This window comes from Erithacus rubecula, assembly GCF_903797595.1.
Source record: "Erithacus rubecula genome assembly, chromosome: 15".
Lineage (NCBI taxonomy): Eukaryota > Metazoa > Chordata > Aves > Passeriformes > Muscicapidae > Erithacus > Erithacus rubecula.
In genome coordinates, this window is record NC_136667.1 from 17,973,130 (window position 1) to 17,992,880 (window position 19,751).

At 45.2% G+C, this 19,751-nt stretch overlaps 1 protein-coding gene across 3 annotated transcripts in view; it reads right to left on the reverse strand.

The window, feature by feature from the left end:
* The window catches only part of ARHGEF9 (Cdc42 guanine nucleotide exchange factor 9), a 194,598-nt gene that overhangs the window by 145,382 nt on the left and 29,465 nt on the right, over positions 1-19,751 (reverse strand). For all 3 annotated transcript variants that reach the window (XM_079318953.1, XM_079318947.1, XM_079318954.1), the window contains exons 3-4: positions 15,433-15,580; positions 11,785-11,891 (exon numbers count right to left, since the gene is read on the reverse strand). In XM_079318953.1, the coding sequence (XP_079175079.1) occupies positions 11,785-11,891; positions 15,433-15,580 (255 nt within the window). The remainder of the gene's footprint in view (positions 1-11,784; positions 11,892-15,432; positions 15,581-19,751) is intronic.

A 19,751-nucleotide genomic window follows, 5' to 3' on the forward strand; every position in this document is an offset into this window, starting at 1 on the left:
GTCAGGGAGGAACCTCAGTGCTCAAGTCAAATCAGTGGCCAAGAAAACTCAGTGTGAGGTCACACCTGGTGCCCATGGCTGTGCTTCAGCACCCTCAACGGCAGCAGGTGAATTCCTGACTCTGAACTCCCAAAAAATTCTTATTCCCATCCTGTGACAGCAGCAGCCCAGCCAGGGCATGAGTTGAGCTCCTGCAGCATCTCCCCCAGTGCCAGGAGCCCCAGAGACCCTGGGAATGCCCAGGGTGGGTCCATGGACAGCACTGAGCCAAAGGGACCCAGCTCCAGGTGCATCCAAACCACTGAGGGCAGAAACAGCACCAAAACTTGCTGTGATTGCTGTTTCTTGTGCTCTCTCCCAGGTAGATTTGATTGAGGGGCTCACAGTGTGACTGTGATGTTGTCCCTGCAGACCATCCCTGATGCCCATCCATGGGCCCCAAACTCCTCCTCACCAGTGCTCAGAGTGATCCCTGCATCAAGCTCACTGTGCTAACTCTCCAAATGCCTTTTTCTCTTAGAAAAAGCCTCCATCAGGAACTGGCAGATGTTTTTGGGAAGCTCAGCTGCCTTTGAGCCACAGGACAAAGCAGCACTTGCTCCCAACCAAGGCTTGAGTCTCAGTGCTGCTGAGTATCCCAAATATTCACTGAGCATCCCAAATGTTCAATGAGCAGCAGCAAAAAACAGGGAATGCCACAGAGATCTGACAGGAATAAAACCAGGGAATGTCACCCAGACCTGGATGCATCAAAACCAGGGAATGCCACAGAGATCTGACAGGAATAAAACCAAGTCACTCAGACCTGGCAGTGGCAAAATCAGAGAATCTCACCCAGACCTGGCAGTGGCAAAACCAGGGAATATCACCCAGACCTGGCAGTGGCAAAACCAGAAATTTCACCCAGACATGTTTTCAGCAGTAAAACCAGGGAATGTCACCCAGACCTGGCTGCTGAGCAGCAGAGCCACTCAGGAGCTCAGGATCCTTTCTTGTGCTTCAGCCAGGCCCCATTCCCACCACTCACATCCACAGGTTGGTCTCCCCAAGAGCAGCACAGAAATGCTCACCTGGACCCAGAACTGGCCAGGTAAAAGCAGCAGAGTGGTGTTGGCTCAAAAAACATTCACACTTAGCCAGAGTTCAGCAACATGAAGACCACAGTTGGCAAGAAAGAGGAAAAAATGAGAAAAGAAGTGAAAAAAAAAAATGAAAGCACAGGAGCAGGTTCATCGATGAGTTAAGGCTGTTTTAGGTATAAGCCTGGGGGAATTAGTTTAACACTCCATTTCAGCTTCTTTTTCCCATTTTCTTTTGCACCAACTTGCATCTCTCTCCTGTCAGACTTTGATGGCTTTATGTAACTGTTTAAAAATTGAACAAGCTTCTTAGCTTAGGTTTAGAAGAACACACTTTTTTGCTTCTCTGTCTCGGATGCACATTAAGAATAAAGATTTCTGGAGAAAACAAGACCTTTTCCATGCTCTGACATCAGCCACTGGAATACACAAAGCCAAGTCCTTGAGGAGTGGATATTTTGTACATTCTGTTCCAGCACAAGCTGGCACATCTGCAGCCCCCAGTGGGTTTTACAACTGGTAGCTGAAGAGGAAAACTCATCCCAGAGAAAAAATGCCCAGGTTACCCATCCCAGCAGCACCCTGCAGTGGGGGAGAATCCTAGAAAGCAGCATGAGGGAATAAACCCAAAATTTTGGCAGGGAAGCCAAGCCCTGAGTGACACATGAAACAGCCTGCTGCTATTAGGAGCATAATTTAATTTTTTTTTTTTCCTTAATACAAGCTGAAAATATTTCTGCTCTGTGTGCCTGGATGTAAAAGCTTGAGAAGAGCCTCCCTCAAGGCTCAGAAAAGAGAGGCAAACAGCCCCCACCCTTCTAAGTGTGTTTGCATTTCCTAATTACACCAATTTCCAAGCCAGGACTGGATTTGTTGATGCTTCAGGTTGGCAATACTGAGGGAAGAGACTTCAGGAAAGCCAATAAAAATATTAAAGGATGAGATTTGTAATTAAAGCTTTTTTTTTTTTTTTTAATTTGATTCCTCATGTTTTTTGTCTGTTAAAAAGTGTTTGTGTTTCCAGTGTGGGCTCTGGAGGGCAAATGTTGCTGCTTGCTGTTTGCACAAGCTCAAAACAACAGCCCCAGCCCCAACTGGTGCATCCCTGCCAGGACCTGGGCTCATCCCTGCTTCCCAGGGCTCATCCCTGCCAGGACCCTGCTTCCCTGAGCTCATTCCTGCTTCCCAGGACTCATCCCTGCCAGGACCCTGCTCCCCACCCCAGCTGCAAAGTGGAGCAAAACCTCCCTGTTCCAGATCAGAGTTTCAAAGTGCACACTGCTGCCCCAGCCCAGGCTGCTCTCAGCCCCATTCTTTACCCACCCCCACAGTTCCTGGGAGAGCAGCAGCCCTGGCAGAGGTGCCCAGAGCTCAGGGTTTTCTGGAGCCGTGTGGAGGCACCCCCAGAGTGCCCCAGCAGCTCTGCCCACTGCTCTGTGCCAAGGCAGAGTTACCCAACTCCTGACCTACTTCTGCCTTGTGCTGCTCCCCCTCCCTGCTCTGCCCTCAGTCCCCAATTAAATCTGTGTGAGATTTCCTCAATTATCCCCTTCCTGCTAATAGATGTGGAAAGAGGATGCCATAACAATGTATTCCCCTGGCACTGGTTCAAAATACATCTCCAAATTAATGGTGAGGAGTGCAGGATGTAGGAACACTTTAATTAAACATAAATGTATAGGAGCCAGCAGTTAGGTTTAAGAAAGCTCATCTTTTGCTGCCACCACAACATCTCATCTCAGCCATGCAGTGAGAATCCTCGTGCTCCTCTTTAATTGACAGGCTAATAAATCAGCACTAATCTCCCCTCTCTGTGTAGCTGTGCATGCTGATGTTCAGCTATTTTGGAATACAGCAACATTCCAACATGCACAGGAATCCTGCATGGAAAACACTCCAGGCAAACCTTGAAAGCTGTAATGAAACTTAGAGGGGGGACCTGAGCAATAAAAAAAATCTGTGTTTGGGAATTCTGGCAGGAGCAAAGCTTTATATTCACCTTTGGAAAGAGGAGGAGCAAGAACAGAGAGCTCCCATCTGAAGCCAGGAAGATGTTCTGAGAGGCACTTGCAATTCTGGATGAATGCAGAGATAATTTGAACACAATTTCTAATTGAGACAAAAACTGTCTGTGAGGAATAGGGAATGAGCCTGGGAATCACTCTGCCCATTTCAGAAGGCATCAAGCCTCTGCTCCACTTTACAGCCCCCTTCTGCCTCATCCCAGAAAAGTATTGTGAGATAAGAAATTGCAAGTCTTCATGAAAAGGAGGCTTTAATCCAATGGAAGCTACATCTGCACACCTACAGCTGCATTTTCCATAGCTGTGCTCCTGCTTTATCTCCTCTCTTGGCCCAAAACAATCTCCTAACAGCTCGATAACAAACTGCAATTAACCACATCACTGCAAAGGGACCTGGGGCTGCTGATGGCACAGAAGGAACAAACAAGATTATTTTAAGCCTGGTGGAGAGTAACTTGCAGCACTTTAAAGGAAGCCAGAGCTCAACCCTGCTGCAAACACCTAGAAAACTCCCAGGCAGCAAGTCCCTGAGTACACAGCAAACAGCCACTGGGCTGAGCTCAAAATTATTTAGGGCACTGCAGTGCTGGATGAGGCTGAAAGGAAAGGAGATGAAGACTTGAGCCCAGGCAGCATCTCTGCAGGAGATGTGAAGGCAGCCCTGAGAGCTCCCTCAGAATCCCAGGGGAACACAGCAAGGACCAGGCTTTGCCTGTGCTGGAGATGGGCTGAGCAGAGGAAGAAAAGGAACATTTTTTAACTTTTCTCCAGTGTTTCTTCATGCTCTGTGTGGCACCTGGATGTTAAAATTACCAACACCTCTAGGAGCAGAGTGTCACCTCTCAAACCTTCAGTCCCCTTCACCTGCAAGGAAGGGAATAACTCCTATCCCACTGAAATTACAAGCAGCAAAACTCATCTGTGGAAAACACACTTTGCTCTAAATATGAGAGGCTTCAACAAAAAGCTGCAGCTTCCCCTCTTGCCTCCCTCCCTGTTTGCTCTGTGTACACCAAAGGCCTTCATTTCCACCTTACTGCACATGTACTGAAGCTATTTTTGGCCAAGAGTGACGTGGCTTTGTTTGCATAACTGGGTTCCCACCTCATGATCTGCTGCTCTAATAGTTTGCAAAATAATAGCTGGAAAATGTCTGATTCCCAAAGAAGTGCCTGCAAAGTTCAGTTTGCCTTTATCTTAAGTCCAAAATAAAGGAAAAGAAAAAAAAAATCACCAAAACAGGAAACAAGCCTTCCTGCAGCACCATTTATAAAATGCTTCAGCAAGATGTAAAACAAATTATTTAGTGATGACCAGCTGGGATGTGGGGATTTAATTCTGCTTCTGGTTTGGATGAGGGTATCAAACCAGAAAAGACAAGCCCAAAGTCACACAGGAAGAAAACCATTTTCCACAGTGGGGCCTTAACAACTCCTATCAACCCAAAATATCATCTGCAGGAAATGCAAACTTCTGACTGATGGCTAAAAACAAAAGCACAGCTCAAAATAGCAGCATTTCAGATGAGGCAAAAACGTTGGTTGGACTATTCTCAACTGTCAGAGCTGAGCTGCAATCACACATCTCTCTTGAGGAATATTTGGTATTTGTCCAGTATTAAAAATAAAATGTGTGGTATCTTAGAAAAGAAAGAGATGGCTCAAATCAAGAATGGATGGAAATAAATCCTGCCTACAGAAGGATTCTTCTTGTCCAAGTCCCAGCTCCTGGCAAGAGGGACAAAATTCATTTCTACAGGAACTTTGTCACTGCAGAACATTGCAAAGGTGGGATGAGCACTGGCCTGGTCTGCACAGCCAACTGAGCCAGGGGAACTGGCCATTTTTGGTTTAGCACTTGGTGTTTTTAAAAGTTCCAGGCTCTTCCTTCACTCCCAGGATGCTGCCCAAGCAAGGACTCCACATTTGTGCAGGATTATTGCTCAGCTCCACCTGGGACATCTCCCTCCACCCTCAGCCACCCCAACATCCAACATGGACAGGGCTTCACTTCACTTCCCTCTTCCCACATTCACTGGTTCCAGGGAAGCCACAAAGTAATGAATGTGAAGTCCTTGCACAAGGAGGAGTGAAAGGGAGTCATCCCACAGGGATTCATCCCTGGTCCTGGGTGGAAAAGGGATTTCACTCTGAACAGCAGCACTGCAGCCAGTTGTTATTCCATCTCTTTTCCAGTGGCACAGCACTGCAATCCCTGATCCTATCTCAGCACAGCCACCATGAAATGTCTATTCTTGTTCAGAAAAGATTGATCTCTCAAGGTTTTTGGATGACAGGATAATATATTTCCCTAGATATTAGAGACTGAAGGAGATTTATTAGGGGAATTATTCTCTATATTCTGTGCAGTCCATTAAGAGATGAAGCTCCCTGCTCTCATTGCAGGCCATGTGACTGCACTGATAAAACACCCAAGTCCCCTCTGCAGCCTCTTATCCTGCTCATTTCATACTCCTCCAAGTACAAGCACAGTGTTGGGTCAATATCCCAGTTCAATCCATGTGTGAAAACCTCCCTAATTCTGCAGGACAAAACCAAGGATAAAATTAGACGCTTTATTCCTACCTTTGGTACCAGGGACAGCTTGTTACCAAACCCACTTCAGCTTCCTGAATGCCAAGGGCAGAGCAGAAGTCAGAGCAGCTGCAGTTTCCCTGTAAGCCCAAATTTTCAGAAGCCAGCACCTCAGCAGTGTGGGCAGGTGCTCTGAATTTGGGGTTATGAACACACCCCCCAAACTGAAGGATCATCCAATTTGGACAGCTTGGGGTGGAGAGCAAAGGGGATGGTCCCAAACCTTCCTTCAGGACATCAACAGAACAAAGCAGTGTTCTGGGCTCTGGGGGATCCCAGAACTCCTCCCAGGAGCAGGATGCTGCTCCTGCCTCTCCAGGATCCCAAGGGAATGTCAGTGAAGCACTCAGAGCTCACCTCAGAGTCCAGGGAGGCACACACACCCACTGCCCATCACCCCTGGTGACTTTGGGTGTATCCAGTGGCTCCAGCAGCACTTCTGTGCTGCATCTCAAACCTGCTGCATCTCAGAACCACATCTCAGCAGCCACAGAAGACATTTTGGGGCTCTGACCTGGGCTTTTGCCTGTCCTTCCCAAATTTAGCTCCTTTTCAGTGAAACACTGGTGACACCACAGTGGCCTTGAGTCACGAGCACAGGGCTTAGGAAGCACCACAAAAGAATCTGTTCCAATATTTACTCAGGGATTTTTCATGCTACACCTACCACGGCCTTTAGTTTATTGGGAACACAGTGCACTGGGGAAGGGCAAACCACAGAGTCTACACTGCTGCCAAGCAAAATGTCATTAAGGTTTTAGCAATGCAACACAAATTGAGTTTACATTAAAGTTTCTTTTGTATAAACCATATCCCAGAGTGAAACCCAGTGACAGAGCTGAGTAATGAGTTGAAGCAGAGCAATCAAGGTGGAACTAGTGAGCAATAGGGAAAAGGAGCCATTGCAAAGTGCTATTTAAAGTTAGGCTGAGAGCTCCATTTGAAGTATAGAAGTGATTATGTACAGTCACCATTGCAGACATTTAATGCCATGCAGGATGCAGCAGCTACCACCTGCAGCTGCACAGAGACACCCTGAGGTTCAATGGCACTATAAAAACCATCACCAACTGGAAGCTGAGATTCTTCTTAATATAGACTTGCACAGAATTGCTGAAGAGCTGAGAAGTCTGGAACTTCAAAATCTCTCTTGTGCTCCCCAGCACATAAACCCACAACTCAAAGGTTACCATTTTTCATTTCAAACCTCTCCTTCCTGCAGGATTCAGGGTTGCTGAAGCCCTGTTTGTCTCCAGGAGTGCTGGAAAACACCTGGGTTATGTCCTTCCAGCCCTGCTCTGTACAAAACCACAAAGCTCCTGAATGTTTTTCTAACTACCCAGAGCATGGGAAGTTTGGAAACACCACTCATTTCTAGTTCCAGGCTTCCTAATGTGTGCTTTGCTCTGCTGCTCGTGCCAGTCCCTGGGGAGGGAGCCCAGAGGGATGAAAACAGACTCGGGGCTGAGCTGGAGCTCACACTCAGCTCTGTGGGCTCTGCCCAGCTCCCAAACCCAGCAGATCTGACACAGCTCAGGTGATGAAAAGACTGCAAGGATGCAGAGACCCTGCCTGGACACTCCTCACACAGATAGGGCTGGATCACAGCACTGCAATATTCTGAAGCTCAATCCCTGTTTCCACCTTGAAGGAACGAGCCAATTTTGATTTATTTGAACAACAGCTCACAGACAGAATTTTTCAGAACTTGTAAAAACCATTTATAAATGGCTAAATATAAAAAAAACCCCAAAACCTCCATAAAGACTTCAGAGCACTGCTAAGTAGAGCAACATAATAGGTTTATCAAGAAATAAAGCAGCCCTCCCCAAAATATACAGCTCAGACATTCCCTGCCAGCAGAAGTGCTCAGTGTTTAAGATGAGGGAAGAGAGATTCAATGAGGATTTGTTTTCCTGGCAGCCCTCCATACATGCACATAAACCTCTTGTAGCAGCACACTGATATTTAAACTAATTAGCACCAGGAAAGCCTCAGGACTGTGCTTTTCTCCCAGCCTGTTCCCCGGGACACAGGGGGCTCCAAAATCTGACTGTGATCACATCCCACTCACATCCCAGGATGCTGCAGCCCCAGCACACCCCCCCCCTTGCACAGGAACACGGGGCAGGACACTTGGCAAAGAGAAAAAAAATCCCCTCTCTGCCCAAACTGCCCACTCAGCACTATGTGAGAGGATAAAAATAGTAGGCAGGAGAGCTGGCCCTGAATATCAAGCAGTATTCCCGCCCAAATCAACTTCCCCTTCACTCTGTTCTCCTGCAGGCTGCACGTTGCCTGAATTTCCTATTCCTCATCAACACAGCCAGTGGGGATTTAGCTCTGGGGAGCTGCAGCCTGGCACATCCACCACCATCATCATCGTTCTGGCAACCCCCCACCAGCCTCTGGAAAGAGCTCCTGACTTCCAGAGGAGAAAGGACAGGCTGGAGGGGGTGGGTTTTGTGAATATTCAACACCTCTGCACAGCAGGCCTGCCTATTATTAGTATAGGGGATGTCAAAGAAGCTCCTCTCATGCAAAGTTTCCAGTCTAGTTAATTAACAGTGGCTTCCTCCAGCATATAAATTTGGGCTTTAGTCCCTTGTACACAAGCAGGGCAGGAAGGGAGGGAGGGAGCAGAGAACAGGAATGGCTGAAGTCATCTTTTAAAGGCTGGAAATTAAATTTCCCAGGTAAGACAGAGAGAATTAACACACATCCACCCACTGAGAGGAGGCTGCCTGTTTTAGCAGGGCTGAATCTCCCTTCTTTCAGAAAAAGATTGGATGTGGCACTCAGTGTTTAGATGAGGTGGTGTTAGGGCATGGGTTGGACTTGATGATCTTAAAGGTTTCTTCCAACCTAGTGATTCTGTGATTCCTCCTGCAGCACATCCCCAGAGCATCTGTCTGCACAAAGCTCAGATGATTTTGACTGGGCAGCTAAAAAGCAAAAAGTTCCTTCACAAGGGGCAGCAGAGGCCAGTGATTTGGGTCAGGATGGGACTGTCACCCTGTGCTTGTGACATCCAGGCCATCAAACACCTCCCAGCACTGCTCTGGGGCTGCACAAGGGAACTCACTGCTCCCCCTGCCCCAAGCACCAGCCACATCCCAGCTGGCAGGACCTGCCTGAGGGGAAATCAGAGGCAAGGGAGATGCTGAGGATCCTGTCAGGGCAGCCTTTCAGTTCAGGGCACCTTGAGGTCTCCTGCAATTTGGTCTTGATGGTGTCAAACTGCTCCCATAAAAGCAAAGGCTCTAAACCAAAATGCTCTGCACATAAACTGTTTCAACACAGAGTTTTCTCCAGGCTGAAGAGTGTACTCTGAAAAAAAAAAATTAAAGACTGAAAGCTTTTAGAAGCCTGACCTTATTTATTTTTACCTGCTTCATCAATTAGGAGAGAAATAAAAAGAAATATTGTATAGCTCTACATGTACCACCCTGCAGTGCTTCAGTTTCCTATTCCCACCTACAAAGTGGGAACAATAAACTTATCTACTCCATAAAAAACTGCTCCAGCTTGTGCCTAGACTTCAGACACTCCTACTGAGAAGGATAAATCCCTGCTTTCTGCACTGCTCTGCCACCTCACTGTGTCAGCTGTCAATGAAAGCACCTGACAGAGACACCCAGGCCCACAAATCTCCCCCCAAATTTATACATCTTGCCAGAGTAGAAACTTCTCTCTGGCCAAGAGGTGATTTGCAGCCCTGTAGATCTTCACTGAGCTTGGGGCAGAGGTGACAGATGACTTTTCCAGCACTTTTGTGAGCCACATTTATGTGCCCTGCCCCTGCAGCACCTGCACAGCACCTCTGATTTATAAACCCCAGCAAAGGTCTCAGAGCTGCCTGTTTCCACAATTTAAACCCAAGCTGCTTTATGAACACAGCTCCCCAAACTCATTTCTCTGCCTCTGTGGGGCACAGATCTTTGGCATGGCAGTGTCTGAGCCAAACAGCACCCACAGATTTCTGGGATCATTTCCCTTCCAGCTCCTCATCTTTCCCAGCTGTAGCCACAAGAGAAGAAGTTTCTTAGCCAACCTTTCCCAAACTTCAGCAGGGTTTGCTGAGCTTTCAGCTTTCCACAGCTTCTCTAAGAGTCTCTGATACAACCTGGGCTCTGTTTGCAATCTGAAACAGGCCTGGCTTTATCAGGATGCTCAGGGCACAGATAATTCAGGAGCAATTTTGTGTCAAAACAGCACCTGGGCTTCCAGGAGGGCCTCCAGGACAGCTATGAAAGTTTGTCATCTCTTCCAAGCAGCAAAATGTTTTATTGTTTAATATTGTTCAATTTTTTTTCTTTGTGCTAGTAAATACTTTGCCTATTAAATAAACAGGGGTTTTTTTCACTTTTCTCCAATAAATCTTTTCCCAAACCAGTTGAGGAGAGCTGCTTGAGTTTGCTTTCTAAAAGAACTCCTTTAGAGGTTTTCTCCCAAACTTGCCCTTGTAAACCAAGACAGCTGCAAAGGTTTCTCTTAAAGGATAATAAAATTATTAATTAAGGTGTAATAAAGTGATTAATTACATCCATGCACTGGTCAGTACCAGATCCTGAACATGGATAACACACCTGAGACATTCCAAGGCAGGGCCTACACACTGCACAACAGGAGATTTCACTGCTCTGCAGTCACCTGCCTTTATCCTGGCCCCAAGGACAAACAGCTTTATTGGATCTGGATCATTTTATCTTCCAGGAAAACTTTGTTCAAAGCTTTAGATGCTCAGCTGGTCTAAAACCAGAACAGCTTTCCTGAGTTGAAAGAAGCAATTCGTGTCTGGGCAGTGAGGTAGGACCCAAAGGGAAGGAGGAGAAAAAGAAGAGCTGAACTCCTTGATTATCTCTGCTCTGCCTTTGTACCTCAGCCCACAAAAACTCAGCAAAGAAAACACAAGTGATGCAAGATGGAATTCCAGAAAATCACAAGCCTAAACTCCAGCAGTCCATTGCTGCACGTGTTCCTGGAAACCAACACCCAATACAAGGAGAAGTCAGTGTCACTCACTGCCAACTTACTGCTCCTGTGATGGAAAAACACACTCAGAGGCCAGGGCCCCCCTGGAAATCACATTTCAGGAAGGCAGTTCATCAAATATCAAAGGGGAAAGGAATACAATAAAGGTCTGGTAAGGAAGGACTGCAGAGGGGAGGGAAAGAGCCACAGAGACACAACAGAAGGTCAGGTCCCCTCTCCAGTCCAGCAGGGAAATTCCTGGCTCCCAGATCATCCTTTGTTCCTGTGCCCTAGAGGAACAACAAGGGCTAAACCTCTTCTGCCAGGCTCAGTAGAAAACTCTGCCTGCAGCACACTGCAAGTTGGGAAATCTCTTGGGTTTGGGACACTCCTGTTGGGTACCAGTGAAACCAGACTCATGAACACTGCAAATCCCAAACAAGACCATGAAATAACCACACTTCAAATACAGGGCACAGCAAAAAAAACCAACCCCTTGTCCAATCAAGGAAACACATCAGACAAATGATACCATTTTTGCATCTTTTCTGAATTTTTCCCAGCGAAAAGCATGAACACGCCCAGGCCCACAACAGCTTTTACTTCCCTCACCAGAAGCATCATTCACAAAAAAAGAACCAAGTGGATTGTGCCTATATTTGCAAAATACATTGGAAAAGAAGCAGTGACATGGATTTGTCACTGAGATGGTGCTGGGAGCAGCACCAAACCCAAAGGACACAGGGCTAAAAAAGGAAGGAGAAAAAAATAAACCCATCAGAACCAGGGAGCAGATCTGAAGGCAATGTGAAACATCACAGTTCCCTCCACCTGCAAACCACACTCAGCCACAGACAAAGAGGCCCAGTGACAATCCAAAATCCTCTACTACACATTGATGGGAATAATTGGGGAAAAAAACAACACACCAAACCTTTCATTGCTCCAAAACAATAACAAACCCAAAAAGAAAAGAAAAAAAACCCAAAAAAAACCCCATGTGTGGCTGAAGGAGCCAGAGATGGAGGAAGCTGTTAGCCAAGCATATTGTTATCAACACAAAGCCCAAAGCAGGCAAATCCTAGGGCTGAAAAGCAGCAAACAGCTCCTTACCCGACTGATCTGCAGCTTCTCAGCTCCAGGCTTGAAGAGGTTCCACCGCCGGCCGTTCCTGCAGTTCCCGCGCACCTTCAGGGTCTTTGATGCCTGCTCGTTCTCAGCTGCCAGGAGAAAATCCACGGGAACAAAAAAAAAAAAAATAAAAAGGAATGACAAAAGATAAATGCTGTGCTTTAGCTCAGGGCTGGGGGCGGAGGCTGTTCTTTTAAATGAAAGAAACAAAATTGTTTGCAAGAGACTCATTCAAGCTCTCCTTTAGAAAAAGAGAGCAGGGAGTGTATTTAGGTGCTTTATTCGGTGCTCTTGGGATACAAGGGAGATAGTGCAGCTTGGATACTACAAAAAGGCACAGCTGGATGCTCTGCCAGGAGCAGGAGACCCTCATGAGACCCTCCCAGTGTGCACAGGGCAGCAGCTCCCTGGTCACAGCTGCTCCAGCAGCAGCACCAGCAGCAATCCCAGCTGCATACCCACCATGGGCCACAGGATCCAGGCCTTCGAAAAGAAACAGCTCCTCCAATTTACACACAAAACTGAAATGGGTATGTCCATAAAAGCTGTTTTTTCAAAGAAACTGGGCTGAACCCCCAGTGTTTCAGGCCAAGCCCTCCCAGATGCAGTTCTGTTCTAGTTTTGAGTGATACCACTCACACCAGACCCCGGCCTGCCCTTGCTGATGCCACTCCCAGGCACAAAGCAGCTTGTGAAAGAGGCAAATGAGCTCTACTTTTCCAATCAACCAAAATTTTCATCTCCACATCCTATCCCTCTCTTTTTTGGGGTGAAGCTGCCATTCTGAATGAGACCAGAGTTTTCCCTCCCACATTTGGCAAGCCTAGATTTTAATCCCTTCTTGCATCAGGCTCTTCACATCCCCTGGCCTGGAGGGAAGAAAACAAGAGCTGAGCATCACTGGTGGCTCCACAGCAGGTACTTGTGATGCAGGCAGTGCACATATCTGCTACATGCATCCCCACAGGTGTTTCCAGCACCTGGAGACTCCTCATCCCAGTCATGGAGCCAGGATCTAGAGAAAACATCCACATTCTGCAATTCTTCCCAAAAAGATGCACAAGGCTCAATTTCCATCTCCTGACATACCTCTATCCAGGCAGAGGTTTCAGGTTGTGTCAGTCCTGAGGGGTTTGAGACCAGAATAAATGGTTGCAGGCTTTGGGAGAGTGGAGACCCCCAAAGCAAACAGGTGGGGGCTGTGCCCTGCCCAGACCAGAGCACAGCAGGGCTGGGATGCTGCTGCAGGCTGCCTGGGCAGCCATTCTGATTTTCTTCCAGCGTTGCTGGGAGAGAGATTGCACTGAGACCTATTTCCTCAGTGCTGATGCAGGCAGCCTGCTGCTATTTTTAGCAGCCCACGTTTCACTTTGGAGACTCTTGGAGAGGCAGGCTGCAGCACGGGGCTGATTACAGCAGGAGGCTGCTGGTGGCTCTGAGGAGATGGAGCAGGGATGTGCAAACAGGGAATGTGACCCCCCTGTGCTGGGAACCACTGCACCCCAGCAGCAGAGCCATCAATTAACAGCACAGGCAGCTAATTGGCCTTGTCCTCCACAGTTTTTCTGAGCTGATGTGCTGCCACCATCCATCAGCCCCTCGGATCCCTGAGTGCTCCCCAGCAATGCCAGCACAATCTGGCAGAGCTTCCATGCTCACCCATCACTGAATCACAGCATTCCTCATGCCAGCAGTGGCCCTTCAGGAAATCATTTCCTTTCTCTCATCATCAATCTTTTTAATTAGGAGGTTTAAAAAATGATGTCATCTATTGTGATCAGCCAATTTACCTGCCAGCAATCACAGTCCATGGTGCTCTCTGTGGTGTCACTGTGAGCAGGACAAATGCAGAGAGGTCACCCCAGCCTTTGGCACATGAGATTCCCTCCTCCATCATAAAAAGTGGAAAAAACCTTTCTCTTCTTGTGTTTCCAAACAAAAATCAGGCTTGAGCTGTGATCTCAGCACCTCCAAAGGGTGAGTACTCACCACAGAGCATTCTTAAGAGAAAACCACCAAATATAAACACACAGCAGCTTTTACACCTCACGTGCCTGCCCCACTCCTCCTGCTGTAACCAGATTATGGGGGCTGTGCTCAGTGACATTAAAATTTCACAAACACACTGTACACAAAAAAATCCTGTCAGCCAGCAAGAACAACTCCTCAGCAGGAGGCTGTCGGAGCTCCCTCACCTGGCTCACACAAAGCACATTCTTGATTCCTGCTGCCCTTGGCTGCCTCTGCAGCTCTGGGACACCCAGAAACCACAGCTGGGAGATGCTGGGAAATAAAAGGGTTGGACAGGAAGGTTTTATGGATATGTTTGTATAGCAAAAAAAGATTTCTGAATGTAGAATTTGAGGAAGGAATAGAAATGGTAGTAAGTTTTGATACAGAAGAAAGAATTGCTGAGCTAGTCTTAATGGAAAACTGAGAAGGCAAAGGGTGAAATGAGTTAGAAAAAAAAATTGTAACTCAGAATAAAGGATAAATCCACCTCAAATGAAAGGTGTTTTACTAAGCCAAAAGATTTTCACAAGCAAACAAAAAAAATATATTACAAGTAAAAAAAAATCTCAACATTTTGCACCACAAAAAACTAAAAGGCAACTTCTAACTTAAACTGTAACATACTAACTTTTTATAATTAAAATATGGTAACATAAACATAGTAATATTATTAGTTATAATAAGCTATAAATAAGTAATAAAATTATATAATTATATATATTATATATTATTATAATATATAAATATATAAACATTATAAATTATACATATTATAAATGTTATAAATATATTATGAATATATATTATATAAAATTCGAATTATTATAAAATTATAAATATTATTATATTATAAAGAATAAAATTATTTATTAATTGGCATATATTAAAACAAAACACACCAAAAAAACTATATAATGCATTATAACCAAAATTAAAGATGCTTCAAACAAACCTACAACTAATGCTAATCACTGTGAACTTAACACTTATTACCCACAACCCATAAATTAAACAAATAAAGAAATAAAATTTAAATTAAATTTAAAAATTCAATAAAATAAATAAAATTAATAAAACTAATAAAATAGAATTTCAATTAAATTAAAAACGTCAATTAAATAAATTGAATTAATTAAATAAATAAAATTAATATAATGTAAATTAAATTTAAAATTTCAAATAAATAAATAAAATAAATTAAATAAATGAAATAAATTTAAATTAAATAAAATTTTTAATAAAATAAATAAAACAAATAATATTTAAATTAAATAAAAAACTAAATTAAATAAATTAAATATTTTAAATAAATTAAATTTAAATTAAATTTAAAACTTAAATAAAATAAAATAAATAAATAAATTAAATTTAAATTAAATTAATAAAATCAATTAAATAAATATTTTTTTAAAAACTAAAATAAATAAAAAACTTCCAATAAATAAATAAATAAAATTTTAAATAAACAAAAAACTTCAATTAAATAAATAAAATATATAAAAATTCAAATCAATAAAACTCTTCAATTAAATAAATAAAACAAATCCAAATTCGCATAAACGTCGAGCTGCAGTGGCACAAGCCCTTCCCCAGCAGAGCGGGCGGGCTCTCACTCACCTCTGCGGCGCAGCAGGTGCTGCATGCGCCCCCCCAGCTGGTCCAGCCCCATGGGGGCGCTCTGCGACAGCGGCTCCGAGCGGCAGCGCTCCACCAGCGCCTTGGGGGGCTCCGCACGAGGCCAGCGCTGGCCGCGGGGCGCTGCTGCCTGCGGAAACACGGGTCCACTGTTGAGTGCACAGCACCAGCATTAACGCTGGGGGAAACGCTGGTAATAGTGGGGAGTGAAAAACCACCCCCAGATCCTCCAGTCACAGCGTGCTGAGAATTGCCAGAAAGTTCTCTGCTACCCTTCTTCCTCTTTGGTTCCTTTTTGCTGCAATAATTTTAATATTTGTAATTGCCTTTCTTTTTGGGCCCCCTCCCTAAACTCCACATTAATTCCTGCCCTCCTCCAAATTTATGAATTCCCCTGCCCCGCCCTAACACCTGCTTTAGTCCATTGTCCTCGTGCATGGATCAAGCCTCCCTGTGCCATCTTTCCTGCTTCATTCACGAACAACTATTCAGCTTGCTGTTTGTTGTTTTCCAGTATTAAAGTTTTTTAGTTCCCCAACAGTTGGGTCAGATTTTCTTTCTGTATAAAATCACCACTACGTTTTACCAACAGCAGCCAAATCTCAGGCAGAGCAACCACAGGACAGACAAGAACAGACAATAATACAATACACAATAATACAATTCAATAATACAGAATTTCCAATACAGCACAATCTGCACCCAGTGCAGTTCTGCCTGCAGGGTTAGGATCTGCTGCTCCATTGCAACAGGCTCAGACCTTGTACAGTCTTGAGTTTCCAGTGGCACTGAGTGCCTCAGAAACTTCTGGAGGAGACCCACTTGCTGCTCTTCCACTCCCAAGTCCCAGCAGTACAGTAGGACCCACAGCTGCTTTGTGGATTAGAGAGGGTTAATAAATGAGGTTTGTTTTGAGAATTATTCTCTGATCAAAGCTGTTGGCATGGAGACCAAGAAGTGAAGAAGAAGAAAAAGAAGATAACTAGGAAAAAAACCCACAGTTGTGAAAAGTATTTTCTGAAAGGTCCTGGGAAGAACAAGGGTGGAAAACTTTCATCCAATGATTGTTATGTTGACTAATTGTGACCAATGAAGAAAGTGTAAACTGTGTAGAGGGCATAAAAGACAGTTGCACTGTTGCAATAAATAGATATTACCCTTCTGAAGTATATTAAGTAAATATATGAAGTATACTTGTGTGTCACACCTGCCTGTATAGCAGCAAGAGCACAGCCAGGGAAGGAATCAGCTGCCGCTGAGGATCCTGTAGCAGCTGGGTCTGGCTGCTTGCAAGGGACAGCAAAGAGCAGCCAGAGGGGCTGGCATCTCACTGGTGTCAACAGCTAACCAGGCATGTCCTTGCAGCTATAGCCTCCAAAACACTTACTTGAATAAAACAGCTGCAATCTGTCTTGGGTTGCAATACAGGATGTGACCAGAAATGTGGATCCTGTCCCCATCTGCTGCACCCAGCTGAGGCAGTGACCCTGATCTCCTGGCACATATTCTCTGCTAATGGGCCATCTTTAAACCAGCTGGGGCAATCATCTTTATCTTCCCACAGCCCATCCTCCCTCCAGGAGATATCTCCTGTTCATGGCCACTGAGTCCCAGTGCATGACTGATAAAATTCCATCATCCCACTGGCAGATGCTCCAGCCAGGGGAGGAGCCAAGCCTTTCCTACCCAGAGACAAAATGAGATTTTGGACACCAAGGGACCTCCTTTCCACTGGATTCCAGAGGAAAACCAGACCCTTCCACATCATCCCTGCACCTTCAGAGGAAACTGCACCTTCTCCAGGAGCACTGCTCCAGCTGAAACACATCTGCCCCTGCAGGAGGATGCAGCCACCATTGAATGGGACTGCTGCCACCACCCTGACTGACTGACGGGTGTCAGCTTGGATTCTGACTCTGGCAGGGTTTGGGATTGTTCTTTGTCACAATGCATTTCTATTTTAATTTTCCTAGTAAAAAATTGTTATTCTTAATTCCCATATCTTTGCCTGAGAGTCCCTTAATTTCAAAATTACAATAATAATTTGGAGGGAGGGGATTTACATTCTCCATTTCAAAGAGAAGCTTCTGCCTTTATTGGCAGACACCTGTCCTTCAAACCAGGACACAATCAATTGAAGCACCCATAAAATGGTCAAATACCTCAGTTATACCTTAATGCTTGGTAGCACTGATCCAAAGAATTGACATTTAGAGCTAAGTGGAGAAAAACGTTGGAGTTTTCCTCACTGCAAATTTTATTATTCTATTCCAGGAGGAAAAGTTCCTGAAAATGACAATTGTACCATGACATTTTGCAAAATGGAATGTTCTTTTTAAAAACATCACAATTCAAACTCCTACTTTTCATTTTATTCTCGGTGACATGTGACATTGTGGAAGTTTGTGTATAATCTTAGAGTCAAGAAATCAGAACGAAAAATCATTTGACAAAGGTCAGGGGAAGCAAACAGGAGGTTTCTAGGCTCAATCACAGACACATCTGTCACACTTCCAGGAGCCTGCTAATTACTCAGTGCCTGGGATGGTTTGGTGGATCCATCCTCAAGACTCCAGCAGCTCCTTTTCACTGATGTGCTGTTATTTTCATTTACAGATGAAGAGCAAAGCAGACAGGCTGTAATTACCCCAAAAGAAAGCTGTGGATGAATTAAGGCTCCATCTCCCAGCACCAGCATCATATCCAGTGAGCCAGCACACTTCTCTGGGCTGGAAAAAAACTGGGAGGAGGTAAAAGGCAAAGAAAACCTTCCATCCAGGGAATTTTGGACAGAGTCCCTTTAGCACAAGGCCAGCTATGCCCAGAGGTCCCCTTTCCCATCCCTGCTCTGATTCCTGTTTGAATTTTTGAGGCTGGGAATGGGATAAAGGAAAGACACAGTATGTGTTTAAAGACAACATGTGGAAATCTGCATTATCCATGTGCTCATGGCTGGTTCTATATACATGCAAAGCCTATCAGCTTTGCACACTCAACCTGCCTTTCCCTGCTGATGTTAAAAATATGCTTCCCAAAAAACCCTACCCCACTATAGATAGCACTAAATATAGGCTTTAATTCAAGATTTTGCTAGCACCTCCTGGTTATTATGAATACAAGAATCTGAACAGCTTGCAGATAGGCTTTAGAGGTTTTGTCTCCTCTAAAAATAAAATGATTGTCAGACAAAACCATATTAAAAGCCATAAATACCCAAAATCTTCATTCTGCAATAAATGGCACCTTGCTGCCAACAGGAATATAGCACTCTGTTGGCAACAGCAGGATTTAGAAAGCAAAGTATTATTTCCTAATTTGGAAGGACTATAAAGTCTTTTATTCCAGCAGGCTGAGACACAAGCCAGGAGCTGAAGAAGCAGATGAAGAAAGCTCTTAAGATCTACTCTCCCATTTCCTGGTCAGTGTCATTCAGCAGTGGGAGGGAAGGGATAAATCCACTCAGCAATCCCATCTTTGCAGCTGCTCCCACAACAAGCCAATCTCAAGCTGAAAGTCACCATGGGCATCACCTGCAATTTCTCAGAAAAGGAAAGGGAACTTTGCTGGATCTTCCTCTTTTATAAAGGCACTTGGAGCTGCACTAAAGCCAAACCCCAGAGCTGTGGGAGGATCTGAGCTGTGCCCCAGCTATCAGGCAGCAGATCTGCAAACCCAGCCCCTGGCATGTGCACACTCAGGCTAATCAGTAAATCCTGCACTTCCAGTTGGACCCACCACAGGGAGAGCTCCTGCTTTCCCACACAGCAGGAGCAGCCATGGCACAGGGATCCCAAAAACCTCCTAAAGCCCTGACAGCCCCCAAATCCATGTGGGCCACCCAGAGCAGCAGCACCTTTGTGCCACTGGGACACTTTGGATCCTGAGTCCAGAGTTTGGAGGAATAACCTCAACAGCTGCTCTGGAGAAACATCTGCAGTGATGCAGGGGTTTGAGCACACAAACAGAGCCCTGAGACCAAGCACAGCATCCCATCACCCTATGGGACACACAGCTTTTGCCAAGGCTGACAAGCCTGTGGAAATCTCATTTTCACACTTCTGGCAATCCTAATTCCCCCAGAGAATGGTCTCACAAACCCAGCTGGGCTCTGTGCACAGGCACAACAAGCTGCAGCCTGCAAACCCTTTGGAGATAAAATCCTGAACCCCAGGGAAAAAAGATTAGGTCCATCAAAAAAAACCTCTTATTTCCTAAAGAAGCCAGCAGAGGGCACAGAAAGACTGCAGTGAGAGCCCTCTGCTCTGTCAGTGCCTGGGGGACACAACCCCAGGGGCTCTGAG